Genomic DNA, 20,308 nt, shown 5'->3' on the forward strand with positions numbered 1-20,308 from the left:
TTTGACACTGGTCAATCACTTTCACTCTGCCATTAGGCATTGTACCATGTTGCCATCATCTCTTTATTTTATGAATTTGTCTTGAATTGAAATATATGAATTGGTATGCTAATTTATTGTTGAATCTATTGAATGCTAATCTATAATTACTTTTCAAAACACGTCATGAAAATGTTAACATCTAACTTAACATATACAGTTGTATAACTCTTGCAACATGCTAAATCCTTAAATCATATCACAGTGTTTAATATTTTATCTGCTCTGTCCGTCTCTTTCTCTTCCTCTTTCTCTCCTAGGCATCTAACCCCGGTCAGTTTGAGAGCGACAGTGAGGTGTTGTGGCAGAGGGGTCAATTGCCAGACTCAGTCTACCACCACGGACGAGTCGGCATCAACACTGACCGACCCGATGAAGCTCTGGTAGTTCATGGCAACCTCAAGGTCATGGGCGCCCTTGTACACCCCTCAGATATCCGTGCTAAGGAGAATGTAAAAGAGGTGTGTGTGTGTGTGTATGTCTGTTTGCGTGGTATCCTCTGGGTTTTGCACTATAACATGTATTGCTTTATTACTGAGCCCCAGGTCATTCAACGTGTCTTCCTGTAGGTGGACACTACAGATAACCTAAAGCGGATCTCTCAAATGCGGTTGGTGCATTACCAGTACAAGCCTGAGTTTGCTGCCACCGTGGGCATTGATAACACTGCAGAGACAGGTAACCATCCTCTCTCTGTAAAACTCTGTGTTTGTATGTATCTGCATATTCATTAATGTCTTTGTTCACTTACTCATCCACTTTACTGGAAACGTCTACCCTGCATCTACACTTTCTAATATATATATATATTTTTAATTTAGTTTAGAGGTTAAAATAAAGGGTGTGATGAGTGTATTTTTTCATTATTTTTATACACCAATGGAAAACTTCTTCATCTATTTTTTATTTTAAAATATTACTTAAATATCTGGCATTCTGTGTAACTAACAAAGCTGCTTGATTGTGCTTGGTGTGTGTGGTTGTGTGTTTGTCTATGTCTCCATCAGGAGTGATAGCCCAGGAGGTTCAGCAGATTCTTCCTGAAGCTGTGAAGGAAGGTGGAGATGTAGTGTGTGCCAACGGAGAGACCATCCCTAATTTGCTGGTAGTCAACAAGGTACACATTCACTCACACACACACACCTTTGAGATATTTACCTACACCTTCATAGTATAATACCCAGACACACTATTATATGAATATTCATATAAATTGTTTAGTTCAAGTTTCAAGTTTGGTTTATTTGTCACATACATAGTCATACACAGTATAACTCGCAGTGAAATGGTTGAGAGTTATTATTCTTCATTTTCATACAGAATTAAGTGTATTGGTGTGTTTGTGTGTATGTAATATAGGATCGTATCTTTATGGAAAATGTGGGCGCAGTGAAAGAGTTGTGTAAATTGACTGATAATCTGGAGACTCGAATCGATGAGCTTGAACGGTGGAGTCGCAAACTTGCTAAACTACGTCGTCTTGACAGCATGAAAAGTACTGTCAGTGGGGGCACAGTCAGGTGAGAGAGAGTGCGAGAGAGAGAGAGAGAGAGAGAGTGTGTGTGTGTGTGTGTGAGAGAGAGAGAGAGAGAGAGAGAGTGTGTGTGTGTGTGTATGTGTGTGAGAGAGAGAGAGAGAGAGAGAGAGAGAGTGTGTGTGTGAGAGAGAGAGAGAGAGAGAGAGAGAGAGAGAGTGTGTGTGTGTGTGTGAGAGAGAGAGAGAGAGAGAGAGAGAGATGCATGTGTAAACTACACTACCTAACAAAAGTATGACTTTCAAAGAAACTATCTTGAACTGTCAGATGACATGATATTGCATTAGTTGTGACAAGATGCACTTTTAAATAAGTGAAATGATTTGCAATGTGAACTAACTCAAACACAGTGACTAGTGTGTAGTTCTTTAAGTCTTTAAGTCATTTTCAGATGAGATTATGAGTACTTATAAATAAGCCTTGGATGCCACTTCTGTACATGGGGGGGGGGGGGGGGGGAGACAGTCAATAAATAGCTCTTCTGTGATTTCAGCCAATCAGGAAGCCAGTTTAGCAGAACAGGAAGTGGTCCACTTAAGAAGAAAGTGGTCAAGTCAGGAAGTAAGGTATGCACCAAACTCTACTACACCTGTGATGCAAAAGGTGATCATTTTCTGCAACCTAGAGAATTCAAATGCATATTGCTCTGGATGGGACAGAAATTAATGAAATAGAATGTATAAATAGAATGTTAATGTTAGTCTGACACTGTAGTGGTGAAGAGGCAAGTTAGCTAATGGAAAAAAAATCAAGTTAAAGGCAGTTTCTAATTGTCTAGAAAGAAAAAAAGTGACATTCAAAGCTACCTAATTAGAGGCTTGACTTTGAATTAAAAACCTTAATTTGAAACTCATGCACACTTCCCTTTTTCGGCACGTTCTTCACCTATGACATGTTCCAGTTAGGTTTCATCCAGATCTGGTGAGGTTCTAACAATAATGTAGTGCTCAGAAAACTTTAGCAAGGTCATAGCTGAGTGAAACCCTGCCAGTGCAGACAAGCGATTTTATTGGAGGGAGTGGAAAGGAATGTACTAGTGGAGAAGTTGAATGTCGTTTGGTCTGTGTTCTATCCAAACAGAGTGTGAGTCCAGAACAGGGCTGCTTGAGTCACAGGTTCCTGCAGGGCAGTGTCCTCGCCCTGGTCATCATCATGGCCTTCAGGTGAGAGAGGTGAACCACCCTCAGTGATGCCTGATGATAGCAAAGAAAGTATTTCAAAGTGAACAATGTCTGTCTTAACTGTCTCTCTTTCTAATTCTCTAGTGTCATCTCGATGTCTGTACTATACGTGCTAAACATGCATCAGCATGGAAACATAGCTGAGGTTGAAGGGTATGTATATGTCAACGCAATGATCTCACAGTCAAAAACATGGTCTTGGTATGGAAGTTGAGTTTTGGTCTCTGGTCCCCTGCTTTTTGTCTGGATCTTGACCATAGCCATGGCAGGCCTGTCTTGATCTCAGCATTGGCATGTGGTGATCAGTAAATTAAAAACAACTCACAGTCAATAGAGCTATGCCACCATTTTAGTGCCTCCAGTAACTGACAGCTATACCTGCATTACTGAAAACAGCCTAAAGTGAACCCGCTAAGTGTATTCAATAGCTTTGAGCAGTTTCAAAAACTATGTGGGACCGTTTTTGTTACGTCATATATTTGTCTAAGAATTGTACTTGGGTAAAAGTTTTAGACTACACTTTCATGATGCATAAACTGGAATCCAATGTAAAAATACATTTTACATTAGATAGGTGATGTCATTATGCAGTGGCATACTGATAAGAGTTGTGGACTAAATAAAATGTTTTACAGTATCGTATAATAATGCCTCATTTGTGGTGATTTTGATAAGCAATAATGATTTTTTTCATTTCATCATCATGATTGGATCTTGGCTTTAGAACTGAGTCTTAAATGTTTCGGTTATATTTTATTTAATTTACAGATACTTTACAACCTCCCAGACCTTTTGTTGGAGTTCTTTCTGTCCTTCATGAATGACTTTATCTCTGTTAGCTTTTCTGACTTCTAATGCTTCCATTCTTTATGGTTCATTTGATTGTAGTTCTGTGTCCTCGTGTGTTCTCTTCATCTCCTGGATGCCCTTACTTACTGCCACTGTCACTTTCTGTCCATCCATCTGTCCATGGTATGCTGTTTGTCCTTCCTGTTTTCTTGCATTTCCCTTTCCTGACATTCTCCAATACAGTGGTGTGTATTCTAGGACTCAGATCTTCCAAATGGTTTATTAGAGGGGCCTCCACACAAGTAGTGAAATAGTGAAGATTCTGGAGACAAAATTAACTAAATAAACAGAGTCTAACACAGTTCCAGGCAGTTTAAAGTGTTTTGAGACTCACAAGGTCTTAAAATATTTTTCCATACATTTTCTCCTATTTAATTTTCATGTTTTCCACATCACAATTTGGGGTGGCCTTTTAGCAACTGTTCGATGTACATATCAGTTACTGTGTGTTACACTTGCAGGTCAAGCTCTGCTCTCGACTCATCTCGTAAGACTGTCTATTCCTCTCCCAAAGCATCTGTCTCCACTCTCTCCTCAGGTACCTAAATATCAGATAATTACAATATGTGCTCACATAATCACATGCACATTCTTTTGTATCTACATGCAATGTAAAATATCCTGGGTTTGAGAGATTATGATTTTGAATAAATTACACATTCTGTTATAGACACAAAATCCACCTCTCCAACTATGCTTGTTCATCCAGCTTGCTGCCCTCCGACAACTGCCAGGACCAACCAATCAGCTACTGTTAGTCTTTTGTCTGGTACCAACCAATCCCCATCAGGTACTGCAAGGACGTCACACTTTCTAAAATAGAAAACAAAACAGAGTGACTTCATTCTGTTGACCGTGCCTTCCAAATACCCTTCTGTCTATACAAACTTGGCATGTAGCCCATAATTTCCGCTCCGATGGAATGAATGAATGAGGGGGATTGACACAGCCTGCAGCACAGCACTGTTGGTGGGCATGTGGTGTTGTATTCAGCATGCCTCTGGCCTGGGCTTGTTCTCTTACTTACACAGAGCTGCTTGTGTAGCAAAGGATGCTTTCACCCCCAGTGTTCTTTCAGTATATATCGCCTGTATACTTAGCTCTCACACAAAGAACCTCATCTAAAAAAAGATGAAAACTTAATTGATCATCAGAATGTGAGATTAGATACTTATCTCCATTTCATTCTGTCTCTCTCTCTCTCAGTGGTCTCCAGTAGTCCTACTCCCACCCTGGCCAGTGTAAATAAGAAGGCAAAGTCTCGGCCACTGGATAAGGACAGCAGGAGCAGGAACCGGCTGAGCGATACCTCAGCCCCTCTATTCCTCAACAAAGCCAAAAAAACCCCTCAGCCCCCAGACGGAGACCCGACCAACCGCCTGCCTGAGAGCCAGCAGCCACTGCCCCGCCGGCAACGCCACATACACACAGAAGGTACACCCATTGGTTTACGCATATGCGCATATACACCTATAATGGAATTTCATCTGAACTTTATATGAATGCTAATCCAGAATAATCTGATTTTTAATCCTAAAGAAATATATTCTACTAAATTTCTCTATAATGAGTTGAGTGACCTCAAGCTGCTGTTCCCCATTCAGGTGGAAATTTCCAGCCACCTCTGATGGAACTTTACATTCTTGAGACTAATCAGGAGTTGAAGACATTGAAATGTGCCACAACAGAGAGATGCAGGTGTGTGTTTCTGTGTGTGTGAAACAGGGACAGAGATAGAGAGAGCAGAAAATTTTGTAATCTTGTACTTTGTAACTCAGTTAGAACCTGTTATTTCTAGTATATATCTTGTTTTCATTCTGCATTTGAGCTCTTAGATATTAAAATGTTCTTGTACTCTTTTCTGCATACTTTGTCCATAGCTACACAATATTTCTGCATGAAAATAAAAATTCATCCATATCCCACATCACTCTATACATGAGGTAAGTGTGAGTGTCAATCTGTGTAAATGCACCCTTTCCACTTTACCATTGTCTTCTCACCGGACAACCGTATTCTTTAAGATCTTCTGAAGTTGTGTGGGTGTGGCAGTGTAGTATCACTAGAGGGCGCTTATGTCCAAACCACACAGAGCCTGAACTAGATGAGGCCAAGAACACCTTCACAAAGGTAAACAACTTACATCCCTGAGCTATGTATTAACTATATAATCTTTAAGGGAATTTTTAATAAAATGCTTTTGTGCTAAATGTTTTTCTTTCCAGGGGACAAGTCACTTGTGGTCAGTTCCAGTGGCATCATTTAAAGGTGTTGCCTACCATTTCCGGGTGTCACTTTTTGTAAGTTCTAATTTCTATTGTCTACTGTTCTGTCATGTGTGTTGTGTTCCAATGAAACATGTTGCTGAAATGTTCCTCCACTTTTACAGGGTGACACAAGCTGCTCTGACTCTGGTGAACAGGATATACAGGACACTATGCAGTTCTCTGATTACTATATCATCATTCAAAGCAGATGTACCTGATGAGGACCAAATTAGCAAATGCCAAGCCTCTTAATTTTCTATACACCATTTGAACCCAATATAAAATTTTAATATCCACACCTTTTTAGCATCATTTGTGATTTTGTGAGACTAAAAGTGGCAAAATAGTGAATCATCTTTGAAGCCCTGTTAAATACATGGTTTGTGGTCCAAACCCCAACTCTGCCAAGTTGCCACCATTGGGCCCCTGAGCAAAGCCCTTAACCCTCAATTGCTCAAGTTGTACTCAGTCATAATTGTAAGTCGCTTTGGATAAAAGCGTCAGCTAAATGCCATAAATGTAAAAATGTAATGTAAATGTGAGAGAAGTAATGGAAATTCCAGTGTCAAAATAGACTTGTCTTTTAGCCTACAAGATTACGCACCCCATGACCACCTGCAAAACAAACACACGCACACACGCACACACACACACACACACACACACACACACACACACACACACACACACACAGCTTCTATGTGTCTGTGTATATGAGTTTATGTACTTTTTTCTTGTCTTTCACAATTATTGTCATGAGGCTAATTGCCAATTTGTATGAACTTGTATCCTGCAGGAAGATATTGAAGATATTGACTTGTCTGTTGCTAGGACAACCTGCACTGGAAGGGAATGAGATACCCCCTGCTCATAAACACATTTTTTATCTTGTTATGCTTGGAAATAAGAAAATTATGGGCAGCGTTATTTTTGGATGAAATCATCCTTTATTACCTTCCCTGAACACTATGTCAGGCTTTATACTATGTCTATACTATATACTGTGCTCTAGAACACTATATCAGGCTGATTTCTTCCCACAAACCTTCCCATCTATACATTCAGACATCTGGAAATACTAAGAATTTTATTATTATTATTATTATTAGTAGTAGTAGTAGTAGTCTGAGCCACTGAAGCCATACTGTCATAGCATCTCAAAAAACAGCCACTGGACCTTAATGAAACCACTGGATTTGACAAGACACTGGAACCTACTAAATGGACACACTGGAACAATTGTCAGATGCAGTCTAACTCTGTCAAAACACTGGATTATAATGGCATCTAAAAATACTTTAATAATGACATTTTTCCTTGTTAAAATGAGCACGGTTGCTTCAAAACTATTTTCCACTGCGATTCAAAATAGCATTCATATTTAGCTTTCTGAATTAACAAAATATGCCTAGTTTTGCCCATGTAAATGTATAAAATATTTGTTTTGTCTTTACTATATTTGTAAGGATTCTTTATAAACATTGGTTTATGCGTACACACTTGTATAGACATAATCATGTCCTGCCACATTTTCCGAAGAACAATTAATTCCTTTTATTAGTATTCATTAGTCTTTTCAGGAAAGAAACATTTACGTAGTCTGTATAAACATTGAAATCATCTCCCACTCCTATGAAAACATTGTTTTCCCCGAAACAGCATCTAGTGTCAGTCTTTTGTTCTTTTTCATGTATACTATTCACATTAATGTATAAATAACAGAAATAATACAGATTCTTAAGATATTTATGCAGTATTTCAAAGCAATAAAATGTGACATAGCAGACTGTGGAAGGATAAGTGTGAAATAAGTAGCCTACGGTGAAGCATTAAATTACATTTGCTGAATGGCCACAATGAAATCTAACTATGAATCTGTATGACCTAAAACTTTTTTTTGTAACTATTTGTAATTTGGCTGATTCAGTGAATGCACTAAACCAACAGTATGTCAACTGAGTTAAGAAACAGGACGAGAGTGAGAGTAATGAATGAAATAGGAATGAAAGTGAATTAAATGGAATGTGAGAGTGATGTTGATTATTGATAAAAAAAAAAAAAAAAAAACTAAATTGGTTCACAATGTTTTTGCTTATACTGTAGGTAGTAGCAGCCTTTATTATCCAGTGGCCTTTACTGGAAAATGACATGGGCAGCTCCAGACTATGCACTGTAAATAATATTATTTTCTAATGTTTTCTCATGACATTGAACTGCTTTTAATGCTTTGGTGAGAATGCAGTGTGATTTTATTGTATTTTATCATAATTTTATAGTAATCAGTATTCATTATATTTGTTGGGTTTTTTTTTTCCTCTTTTGGTCTCAATACTTTTAATGTTGTATTGGTATGTAACTTTAATTCTATAACTTTAGTTATAGATGAATTTGTCTTCATTAATTATAACTAAGTTTTTTCATAACAGATTTCAATTATGCAAAACTATACTCCTTTTTAATTGTTGGTATTTCATGATTAGGATAATCAAAACAAATCACATTTTTATATTTCATTTTAGATCTTATCCTGTTCAAGTCTTTGGCTTAAAGCACAGTGTGCACTAAAGTTTGAAACAACATACTTAAACATTTCTTACTCATTCACATGGCCCTTTGAAATTTTAATACTTTTCTTTTGTCACCATTTCAAGACAACCTTTGTCTTCTTATTATGAAAGTGTACTGACCTTTATAATATGAATGCACAACAATTTGATGATTAAATTTCTGAAAGCTGAAAAGATACATTTTGCTCATTATTAAATGTATATTATATATTTAAATGTATTATATATATATATATATATATATATATATATATATATATATATATATATATATATAACACACACACAGCACTGTGAAAAAGTTTTAGGCAGGTGTGAAAAAATGCTGTAAACTAGGAATCCTTTCAAACATACAAATAATAATTTTTTTTATTTTTTATCAATTTCCAAAATGCAAAGTGAGCGAACAAAAGAAAAATCTAAATCAAATCAATATTTGGTGTTATTACCCTTTGCCTTCAAACCAGCATCCATTCTTATAGGTACACTAAATCAGGGATTTTGTAGGATTATAGTCAGGTGTATGATCAACCAATTATACCAAACAGGTGCTAATGATCATCAATTTCACATGTAGGTTGAAACACAGTGATTAACTGAAACATAAACAGCTGTGTATAAGGCTTAAAACTGGGTGAGGAACAGTCAAACTCTGCTACCAAGGTGAAGTTGCGGAAGTCACAGGTCATACACCATGGCTGACTGAGCACAGCAATAAGACACAGAGCCTTGATCTCAACATCATCAAGTCTGTCTGGGATTACATGAAGACACAGAAGGATCTGAGGAAACCTACATCCATTTCTCTTCAGTTCGTTCATTGCATTTTGTTAATTGATAAACTATTAACACTTCCATTTTTGAAAGGATTCTTAATTTAGAGCATTTTTCACACCTAAAAACTTTTGCACAGTACTCTGTGTGTGTGTGTGTGTGTGTGTGTGGGGGGGGGGGGTTCATGTTTTACACTATATGGGGCAGGTCTGGAAGAAGTATTAAATAATACATTCTCAAGGTTGGGAAATTTCTTTTTATTTGTGATTGAAATGTTTAGAGGAGAATTTCATATTAATTCATATTAATGGACCACTTTCTAAATATTGGCAATAACAGGACATTGACTCAGACTGTCTTATCATTAGTCTTTCTCAGGAGAGGGGTTTGTTTCATAAACCTATTAATAATACCTTTAAGGTTATTTGTTTTTATGTTTATTGATTGATTGAATGAAGGGAGACCTATAGTCCAGGCCCTGGAGAGGACATGAAACGTATTTGTTCTTCATGTGTCCATTTCTTCAATGTTCTCATCTGTTGCCCATTTCATCTCTGAATGATTTTTGAATATTTTCTGCAGAAGCATTCTCTTACCACATGCTTCTTTAATTTTTTCAGCTCATTTCCTCTTTTAGTGGCATTTTTTTCAGTGAAACACAAAATGTTAGTGCATAATGTTACAGTGCTAAGGAATCATAATACATCATTTTGTGTTCAACACTTAAGATATACACAGAACACAGTTATACCATTTTCTTCTTTTGTTTTTTTTTAACAGAGAGAGGCAGCATTTTAATTCACTTATTAGGTAGTAGAATATGTGCATATTTGAAGTTTGCCATTAAATTTAGACTAAATTTGGGCTGCCATATCAGATTTTCACTACACGATTTCATGATAAGGATATTATCATGATAGCTATAGAAAATCTGAACAAAATATGTACAAGATGCTTCCCCTTTAAAAGAAACTGAATTGATAAAGCCCTGATTATGCAGCTGCTTGGTGTCTGAGTAACGAGAGAGAGAGCTGCATATGAGCAGGCTACTGCTTCTTTAGCATTAGACTTTTGTGTAGTGCACACATGACCTGTCTGTCTAATATATACTAGTTAAACATCAGTGTAATGTTTATTAGCCTATAATGAGAGATATGATATTAGCCTATGTTGCATGATCTGGTACTGAACGTTCATTACTTGTCTCAGTGTTTCTGGTAGTATTTCCATGTATAGTTGGTTTAGTATTGTTCATAATTGAAACACTTGCTCAGGTCAATTTTGGTGGTATTAGTTATTAAACTCAGTGGCAATCTACTAATCATAGCTTTAATGCTAACCAATCATAAATTATACAATTGTTTTCATCTTTCTTGTATAATTTCAGACCATAATATGGCTCAGTTTTCACTACCATGTATGAAAATCATGCATGGTTTCAAGTCTAGTACATTTTTTTTGTAATGGCCCGAGTGCCGCAGGGGAAGGAGCAGGGCGCACAAACGTCTCTCGATGAAGACAGAAATTTATTTACACTAGCAGAGACATGAAGAAACAATAAATGTTATGGCACTCACATAAAAGAAACAGTGCAGTGTGATACAATCAATGAATGCTAAACAAGCACAAAAACATATGCATGAGCACAAAGCATAAACATGAGCAAGACCATGAACATTGATGCTAACACCTACAATGACCAACAAACTACATACATGTTCTTTTTTGGATATTTGCCTTGCCCTTCTGTACTGCTACCACTATCTGATCCCAGCATTTTTTACCCTCACTTGTCTGACCTCAGATTCCTGCCTCTGGCCCTTGTCTGGTTTGTCTAGTAAAATGTCCTGCACATGTGTCCCTCTTCTGTGTCTGAGTCTAATTCATTACAGAATACTTTGCCTTCTGTGGATCTAGCAGGGCTGCATGAAATGTAACACACTCTTCAGGCACAAGGACTCATTGGTTCTTTTGAGACACATCTCTACCAGCTACACTGTGCTGTGGAAAGCTTGACCAAAGCTTGCAGAATGAGAGCCACTCTCTCTCCTGTCTCACCTGCTGCCACTGCTGCTACCCATTCTGAGTTCTGCAAAGGCATGGATTCACCTTTATGGCTTGCCCTCCCAGATAAGTTTGATTGAACCCATGGCCAATGTAAAGGATTCTTACTTCAGTGCTACCTGTATTTTAGCCACAGCCAAGGAGTGATCCCCATGGACATGTCTAAGATAATCTTCATAATATGACTACTGGTAAGACTCTCACATGGGCCACTGCTATTTGGGAGGCTCAGACTCCAGACACACAAACCTACTCAAGCTTTGAGAGGCTGTTTAGAGTTGTTCCAGCCCTCTCATAATGGTAAAGACCCAGGTGAGCAGTTACTCCATCACAGCCAGTGGACAAAACTGCGGTTTCCAGACCCTGGCTCCCCGAAGTTGGCCTGTAAGGATAATCAAGCTACACTGTCTGATCTTATTAATATGTCCATCCACCTGGATAATCTTATTTGATCAAGAAGAAACCTCTCTAGTCCCGCTGCTTCTCATCTGAAAGAGATGATTCATCACAGCTACCCAGAGGCTATGGAAATAGGCAGAGCTCATTTGACTCCAGAGGAAAGGAATAAGAAATGACAAGACGGACTCTGCCTTTATTATGGTAACCCCAGTTAGTTCTGTTTCAGCTGTCCGTTTAGCTCTAACCCACTGACTTTATTGCAGGTGAGTAGTGCAAGTTTTCCATCTCCGTCTGATAAGTATTTGTCAGTCGTGGTCAGACTATGTTGGGCTAACTCTTCTTTTTTCTTTCAGCCCTAGTCGACTCTGAAGCAGTCAGAAACTTTATTTATTTGGATTTGGCACTATCATAGGGAATCCCTTTAGTCAAACACAAACCTGTCATTTCCGTAAAGGGAATTTATGGTTGACCATTGGGTACAGGAAAAATAACACAATCCACTATCCCACTTACTCTTACAGTGTGCATTTACATTCTGAAACTCCCTGCTGGCAGTTAAGGAACTGTTTTTGCCAATGTTTAGTCACACAATGTTTAGTTCAAGTGACCCATGTAATGTAGTTCTTCCTTGAGTATGATGATTTTAATAAAAGTCAGGCATCCAAACTAAATCCCCACTGTCCTTCTGTTGTGCTATTGACCTCTTTGGAGGTACCACTCCCTCTAGAAGTCAGGTTTACTGTCTATCTCTCCCAAAGATCCAAGCCATGGAGAAATAAGTTCAGGAGACATTAGTGTTTGGTTACATAAGACCCTCAAACTCTCTTTTTCTTAATTGAAAAGAAAGACAAAGGACTTTGTGTCCACGTATAGATTACTGGGGTCTTAATGCCATCACCATTAAAAACATGCTACCCTCTCCCTCTAGTGCCTACTGCAATAGAACAAGTTCATGAAGCTAAATTATTCTCTAAGCTGGATCTTCTCAGTACCCATAACCTGGTATGTGAAGGACATGAATGGAAACCTGCTTTTGTCACCACAGTTGGACACTATGAGTACCAGGTGATTCCATACAGTTCAGTTAACACCCCTCCAATTTCAAGACATTCATTCACATCTTTTTTCCCCATCATTTAGGTATTTGGATGCTGGAGATGAAATTTCAGTCATGCCCCACATTTCCTGATTCTCCAGGGTCTTGTCAGATGAAATGAACTATGAACAATGCATATACATTAAATTACGTTTACATTTATGGCATTTGGCAGATGCTCTTATCCAGAGCAACTTACAAAAGTGCTTTATCATTAACTCATAGCATGTATCATAGCCAGTACAGTAGGTTATAGTTCAAGATACCATTGAACTGGAAAAAGGTTGAAATAGGGATCAATGCTAATGCATACAATTGCAAAACACATATAAACTCTATCTCAGATAATGATAAGTGCAATAACAAACAATACCCTACAATAAATACTAGTGTTTCAGTTACTCAACATGTGCAGGATCAATGATCATTTAATTATTTCACAAATAGATGAGTCTTCAGTCTGCATTTGAAGACCCCAAGGGAACACAAAAGTGGATTGTGTCCTAGACATCTCCAAAGTGCCCAAAAACTTCACAAATGCACAAAAACAAATGCACAAAAAGTCATCAGTCACTATCAAGAGTGTGTTTGTTAAAACATCACAACAATGTCCGACAACTTACAAAAAGACAATATTAGTTTCATTATAGCTTCATTGCTAAAATAGTAAATAATAATAGCTTCATTGCTATTAGCTTAATTGCTAATAGGCTACAAGGTTAAGATAGGGAAAATACTTTAATACTGTAAATTCATTAACACTTTAATACGCCTTCTGTGTTCCAGTCTTTAGTTAATGATGTATTTCTTGAGATGCTGAATAAATGCTAGTTTATATAGATGACAGTTTAGTATAGTCTGAAACCTCTGAGGACCACATTCACCATGTACAGCAAGTGCTCAATAGACTCAAAGAGAGTAATTTTATGTCAAACTCAAAAATGTCCCTTACATTGTACAGGGGTGACGTTCCTGGACTATATGCTGATTGAACACTGTGTCAGTATGAACAATCACAAAATCAAGGCAGTGATCAACTGGCTTCAGCCTCATACTATCAAAGAACTTCAATGGTTTCTTCAATTTTTTTGCCGCTTCATACAGGGATTCAGAACTACAATGGCTTCACAATTTTTTTGCCGCTTCATACAGGGATTCAGCACTTTAGCTGCCCTGCTCAAAAACCTCCTCAAAGAAAAATTGCAATCTATGATGGACATATGCTGCAAACACAGCATTCTCTCAGCTCAAAAAAACATTTCACTACTGCCCCAATCTCTGTCATCCCTTTGTAGTTGAGGGGTATACTTCTAAGGTGGGTGGAGCATTGTTGTTGAAACGATGGGGATCCCCCACTAAGCTCCACCCATGTGCTTTCTATTCCTGTAAACTCACTCCTACAGAGCAAAACTATGACAACAGTGAATTACTTGCCATGAAGACTGTGTTTGAAGAATGGCGGCACTGTTTAGATGGAGCCCAGTTTCCTATTCTGGTTCTCACCGATCACTGAAATTTGGAATATAATATATAAGATACTAAATGGCTTAATCTCAGACAGGCAGAAACAACAAGCTGACTGACACTGGAGATGTACCCCTATGTACCAGCCAGACAAGGAAGTATGGCTCTCCACACAAAATCCTCATTTTTGTTTAAAGAGTGCTTGGAAAAAATAAGTCAAAATAAATAAAATGATTTTTTAAAATAATTAAAATAATACAAAATAATGAAAATATGATCCTTCTGGACATATGCTTTCCAATTATATGTCTATCAAGTCTGTAGACCAATTAGGTGATGAGATTTGTGATGACACAAATCTAAGAAGGCAAAATGTAAACAAGGAGCTTGCCTCAGAAAGATGCATGTGGCTGAAGTAAAGAGACAATGCCAAATTCTATTTGGCAACAGCAAGCCAAACAATAAAATGTAAAATTTTAAAAGTCTTTAAAATCGCTTTCAAACAAGACCAGAAACCAAATAAGAAAGTATTTTATGGTGTTGAAGAGATTCTGGCAGAGTTGGGATGGGGATTTGTTGGAGACGGAGAGCTATGATTGAGCTGAGGAGGATACATTTCTCGACAGAGAGGACCTGTTCTTGTTCAAGTATGTAACATTTTCTTTGAAGCTGATGTTTGTTGACCAACTCATACAAACACATATACACGTATTTTATTAAGCATTTTGATAAAATCAAAAGCTTTGCATTTATTATTGTCACTTATGTAATATCTTTGTATATTCTTGTAGGAATGATTCTGGATCAGATGTGGAGTGGGCGCCTCCAATTCAAACAAAGAATTGCAGATATTCCTTCACCTTTCTGTATCCCCCCCCCGCCCCTAACACCCCTCTACCCCACTCCACCCCCACCCTACCACCTATACAGGACACTTATAGGTGCGTGTCATGAGTTTGTCAAGGAAAGTTTCCATTTGCACTTTTTTTCTGCAGTAAAGTTTGTTATTTATATTTTGTAGAGGTAAGGGGACTTTGAAAACTTTGGAAAAGAGGCAGATTCTCCAAAATGACACTTGGAGAAGCTGCCTGTGCACTGTCTACTCCAGCTTGAATAACTTAAAATCAGTAAAAGCAGACCCATAGCGACACGTTTCAAAAGCAGAAAGTGTTGGGGAACATGAACTCTTCACTTTGTAGTGAACAAAATCTAGTCTCTGAGGTCTAATTTGTTTATGGTATGTTTTAATTTGTCCCATGATTAGACAGGTTTGATTTATGGATGTAATATGCTGACTGGCTATTTGGCAATAAAGGGGATTTGTGCATCTGAAGATTGAGTGGTTGTTGCCCTATCTGAAGCCAGGTAGATAAAATTTTTAAAGTTGTAATGTGTGGCCAAATAGGCATTATTATGAGAAAGACTAAACTATTAATGTATCCACAACCATTTTCTATATTATAGGAACCCAGAAACCTGAACCCCTTACCTTATGGTCAATAATTTTCATATTGATCAGAATGAGAAGTTAGTTATATTCAGTGTCACAAATGTTATGGCAGTGGAGGGGTTTAACAACAAAATATTTACTCATTGTCATGCTCCCTGCCTCAACTCCTTTGTCCATGTGATGGTTGTGGCTATGTTTCTTCTTTCGTTCTGTCTTCTTGTGCATGCCTACATGTGGTCTTTACTTCCACCTTTCCACATATTGCTACGCCCCTCGTTAGCTCTTTCACTTCACCTGTGTCTTGTTTCATTCTCAAAAAAGGATGCAGCGAGTTTGGGAGGATATGGTGAAGCTGAATGTGCTCTAAAAGGGGGCTTTTATAGGGAGCACACACACACATACAGAAGACTTGCTACCAAAATTTACATTAACAGTCTTGGTAGGTAAGGACACGTTTCCTCGTTGTTGTTACAGTGCGCTCAGCACCCAGAAGGAGGGACACTGGACCTGCCCTGGTCCCAATCACCTGATTATTAACACTGTGCACCTGTTCCTAGTTTCTCTACCGCTCTATGTAAGCCTGCAGGTTCTCTCCTCCAGTGCTACACATTGCTATCCACTCTAAGCCATGAGAGTGCCTGTTGCCGCTTTGGACTATGTACTCTGAGTTTCTTTGTTTGTTTTTTCTTTGTCACTCACCTTCTGTGCCTGATGCTATAGAGAATAAAAATTCCTCACAACTGCACACGCTTCTTGCTGCCATTTTGTTCACTAATGTGGTGATTTGTTTGTCCACATCAATTTGTTGCAGATCTTTCATTTCTAAAAGTAGTTGTTGGTGTTTAATTATGAGTTGTTATTATGTATCAATGTTTTTGTAAATAAAAATTAAAAGTGCAAGGCCAATAAAAGCACCATATTATTTGAGGGAAGGGAATTCCATCAAAATCTCTCTTGTAGAATGTGAGGAGACAGGTCCTCCAGTACTCCCTTGTCTTCTTTATCCATTCATGAAGAAGTGCCATGTTTTGCCAAACTCTGTTTACCTCATCAAACACTGCCTTGACATATTTTATGGTTGTTTCCTCATCCCCCACTTCTTAATTTTCACCAAAATCATTGAGTTACATGAATTTACAAAACTGACAATAACAGAAAACTTATTGTGGATCTAAAAAGGATCCACAATAAGTTTGCTCTAACAACGATCTCTTCTCTTAAACTTACAGAAGGCCTTCTCTGTAGATTAAGTGGTATTTGGCCAGAGCCTGGAACCCCAAATTTGCCCTTCATCCTACCCATGTCACGGAACGCTCCGCCCCCCAAGAGTCACGTGGTATGATCCGCCGCGTGCAGGGCGATTCACGTGTCTATTATTTGTAACCACGCCCCCCGGGACTACACGGACCTGAACAGAGTTTAGTGCTGAATGTTTGTCTGTCTATTTAAACCCCTGTCAGTGTGTGCACCCTCGTTGGTCATTGGCGCTACTTTGTGTGATCGTCGATATATGTACACATCGCTGTAGCCGTAACGGCTGTTTGTGTCATCACCATTTTATGTTTGTTGTTAACAATTGAGTATACTGCCAATGTGAATCGTAGCTTGGACTGAACAAAATAAAAATAAATAAATAAACAAATAAAACAACATAGTTACTTTCTTACTAAGCCTGGATTGTTGACAAGGAAACATTTGAAGTTCTGTGATTGTTTCTCTAGCTATCTGTAATGCACGAAGGTAACTAGTGATGAAACAGTATTTTACTAAATACTAGATAAATGTTTACTACATGGGATAACGTTTATAAGCATATGTTAAAAAGACAGTATTTTTTATTATTTTAATGGGTTTTTGTATGCGTTTACGCTTCACTTTTTTTTGTCATCTAATATTTTCATTAATAGTTTAAGGTTTTTTTTTAATTAAATTCATTTGTAGTTTCTCAAACATGCATGTATGAACTTAATATTTTATAAAGATGATTTATATTCTAATAATACCACAAGTTTTAAAATAAAAGTTTAGCTAGTTAACACTTTAAAAAGTAAGCATACAGCCCTAGTTTTGGACAGTGCTAACCCAGCTCAGTACTTGACTTGTAATTGCAAGGTTGCTGGTTCAAGCCTCAGCACTGCCAAGTTGCCACTGTTGGGCCCCTGAGCAAGGCCCTTAATTCCTCAAGTTGTACTATGTCATAATTTTTTTTTTTTTGGATAAAGATGTCAGCTAAATGCCATTAAATATAAAACATTTTTTTTATAGTTTTGCCAACTAGCATTTGTTTTCTCTTCTTGACTACCTCATATGGTTCTCCTGAATTTCCACAACCTGAATTTTTACAGCCTGAATTTTTACAACCAGAACTTTAATGACCTGCATTATTTTACTTACATATTTAATCCATGAATTCCTTATTACCTTATTTTTTAACACACGATTTTTTTTTTACCTGAAATTTTGGTTACCTGACTTTTTTTAAAACTGAAATGTCAAGAACTGAATTTCAAATATCAAAACTTTTGCTGCTAAAATTTTCAATAACACTAAATTTCTCAAATTCTTTTTAAGAACCATGATTTCTGCTTCAGGTTCTGGTGACACTGATTGAAAACCATAACTCTCTCATGCCAGGCATCTTCCATGCAGCAGACTGCCATACCTGCTGAGACACCTGCCCCTTTGGCACTAAGCTCAGTCAATCAGCTCGATGTCTGCAACCCTCTGTCCTCTCTGCTCAAAGCAGAGGAGGAAAAAGTGGATGCGAAGGATCAGTATGAGGGCAGTAGCTCCAAATTTTTCATCTGAGGAAGATGATGAATTCATGGACTTCCTATTGCCCCCCCCCCCCCCCCCCCCACCTCAGTGCAGTGGAAGTCAACAGTAGAGGAGACAGGAGAGGCACCATCCTTCCCGCACTGGAGTGTTGACCCACAAGATGTGCTACCACATGTGTCAGCGGGACTGGAAATTGCGTGGCCTGTGGTGAAAGTTGAGCCTACTGAATCATGCTATGAAGGGAAAAGTCTGCCCAGGGCAAAAAGAGCAGTGATACAATGCTACCTCACCTTCTCTGTTCCCAAAGGTTACCAGTGTTAGAAAGAGATGTTTTTCTAATATCTGTCAGTTCATTGCAAAACAAAATAAAGATCAGTATGTTACAAAACATAGCAATGCCAAGAGTTTAAAGTATCAAAGCACATCAAAACCCTGCCTAAGAGAGTTTTCAAGCTCTCAGGTGAGGTGGACCACACATAAACTTTCACTATGCACACCACTCACACATACACGGTGCAGGACACTCTGCAACCACAGGAGGGGATCAGTGCTTCATGGATAGACATGCTGGAGCACTTGCACTGCATCACGCTAGATACTGAAAACACTGCAGTACAGTTACAGATTGCAGTTTGCCACACGTTCCCCAGATTTCAAAGGGATTATTTATTCCCAGGTGAGGGAAGAATCAGCCTGTCTTTTTCTGGAAGAAACTTATTGCTGGAGAAAGTATCTATAAGAGTGGTTCTGCCCGCGTAAAGCTTGAGTGGCTTCTACTCAAGGTACTTTGTGTTATCCCAAAGAAAGGCTTCCAGGCTGCAGGCCATTCTAGATTTATGCACTCTGAACAAACTTGACAGGAAAAGTTCAGAATGCTTACTCACACATGCAACTGGTTTACGTACAGTGCCCTCTGTTCTTTTATATACACAACCAGAGTGCACTGCTCAGGATAGGTACTTTGGCTCATGAATGGCCTCAGACAATGCTGTATCTTAGCTTATCCATAGCTCTACAACTTTAGTCAGAGAGAGGTTGGAAGGCTTGTCTGTCATGCTCATTAGCTCACAGTGGCCAGGGAAGCACTGGCTGGTAGACATTGTGCAGCTTTTCCATGGCATGCCTTGAACTCTCCTGCTGCAATGGCATCTGCTAACTCAGACACAGGGAGATATTTATCACCCCCATTCAGAGCATATGGTTTTGAGGGCTTGGCCTGTGAATGCTTTAACGTGGGTGTGATGGGCTTAGCTCCTGGTGTGGTGAACACTATTCTATATGGTATAGAGCCTCATCCACTCGTTCACTTTATGTGCATTAGTGGTGGGCTTTTCGATCCTGCAATTTATGTCTGGGGACTTGAAAGTGTTATTACAGGCAAACCCCACGTTCGCTACTGAGTGCTGATTGGTTGGTGAGCTGACGCTGGGATCTCAGAAATATGTCCTATTGCCAAAACCCGTTTGCTGAAAGAAAATAAATATACTATTTTAGTGTAATGCATACATTTACAAAATTAAAGGAAGAGCCTCTAGAAATTCTCTGGTTATGTCTCTACTAGTTCACACAAAACGTAGAATGGGAAAAAAAAATACGCCTACCATGGCGCCACATCCCATGTCGCACTTTCTTAGCTAAACGCTAGTGGTTGACTTCAATTCCTCACTTGTGACGTGTAGACTGTGTGCAAACAAAACAATACTCGACGTACCGAATATTTTTTTAACTTGAAAGGTCCTCATCACTATGTAATTTGTCATGTTGTGACAGGTTATTATAATATTTTTGAATAATGACATTTGGGATATTAAATGTGTAAATCTGTAATATTAAAACATTGCAGTGG

General features: G+C 38.3%; 1 protein-coding gene across 9 annotated transcripts in view; it reads left to right on the forward strand.

Annotated features, from left to right (window-relative positions):
• The window catches only part of myrf (myelin regulatory factor), a 24,212-nt gene extending 15,601 nt beyond the window's left edge, over positions 1 to 8,611 (forward strand). For 6 of the 9 annotated variants that reach the window (XM_035523834.2, XM_027033224.3, XM_035523833.2 and 3 more), the window contains exons 12-27: positions 300 to 500; positions 609 to 717; positions 1,047 to 1,156; positions 1,399 to 1,559; positions 2,067 to 2,139; positions 2,654 to 2,736; positions 2,839 to 2,907; positions 3,643 to 3,726; positions 4,065 to 4,141; positions 4,274 to 4,393; positions 4,810 to 5,037; positions 5,208 to 5,301; positions 5,484 to 5,546; positions 5,628 to 5,733; positions 5,829 to 5,903; positions 5,993 to 8,611. In XM_035523834.2, the coding sequence (XP_035379727.2) occupies positions 300 to 500; positions 609 to 717; positions 1,047 to 1,156; positions 1,399 to 1,559; positions 2,067 to 2,139; positions 2,654 to 2,736; positions 2,839 to 2,907; positions 3,643 to 3,726; positions 4,065 to 4,141; positions 4,274 to 4,393; positions 4,810 to 5,037; positions 5,208 to 5,301; positions 5,484 to 5,546; positions 5,628 to 5,733; positions 5,829 to 5,903; positions 5,993 to 6,088 (1,749 nt within the window). In that variant the 3' untranslated portion in view covers positions 6,089 to 8,611. The remainder of the gene's footprint in view (positions 1 to 299; positions 501 to 608; positions 718 to 1,046; positions 1,157 to 1,398; positions 1,560 to 2,066; positions 2,140 to 2,653; positions 2,737 to 2,838; positions 2,908 to 3,642; positions 3,727 to 4,064; positions 4,142 to 4,273; positions 4,394 to 4,809; positions 5,038 to 5,207; positions 5,302 to 5,483; positions 5,547 to 5,627; positions 5,734 to 5,828; positions 5,904 to 5,992) is intronic. The other 3 variants (XM_035523838.2, XM_081712365.1, XM_081712366.1) reach the window with 3 other exon arrangements.
• The last annotated feature ends 11,697 nt before the right edge of the window (positions 8,612 to 20,308 follow it).

The sequence above is a fragment of the Electrophorus electricus genome, chromosome 4 (genome assembly GCF_041902795.1).
Source record: "Electrophorus electricus isolate QZ-2024a chromosome 4, ASM4190279v1, whole genome shotgun sequence".
In the NCBI taxonomy this organism is placed as follows: domain Eukaryota; kingdom Metazoa; phylum Chordata; class Actinopteri; order Gymnotiformes; family Gymnotidae; genus Electrophorus; species Electrophorus electricus.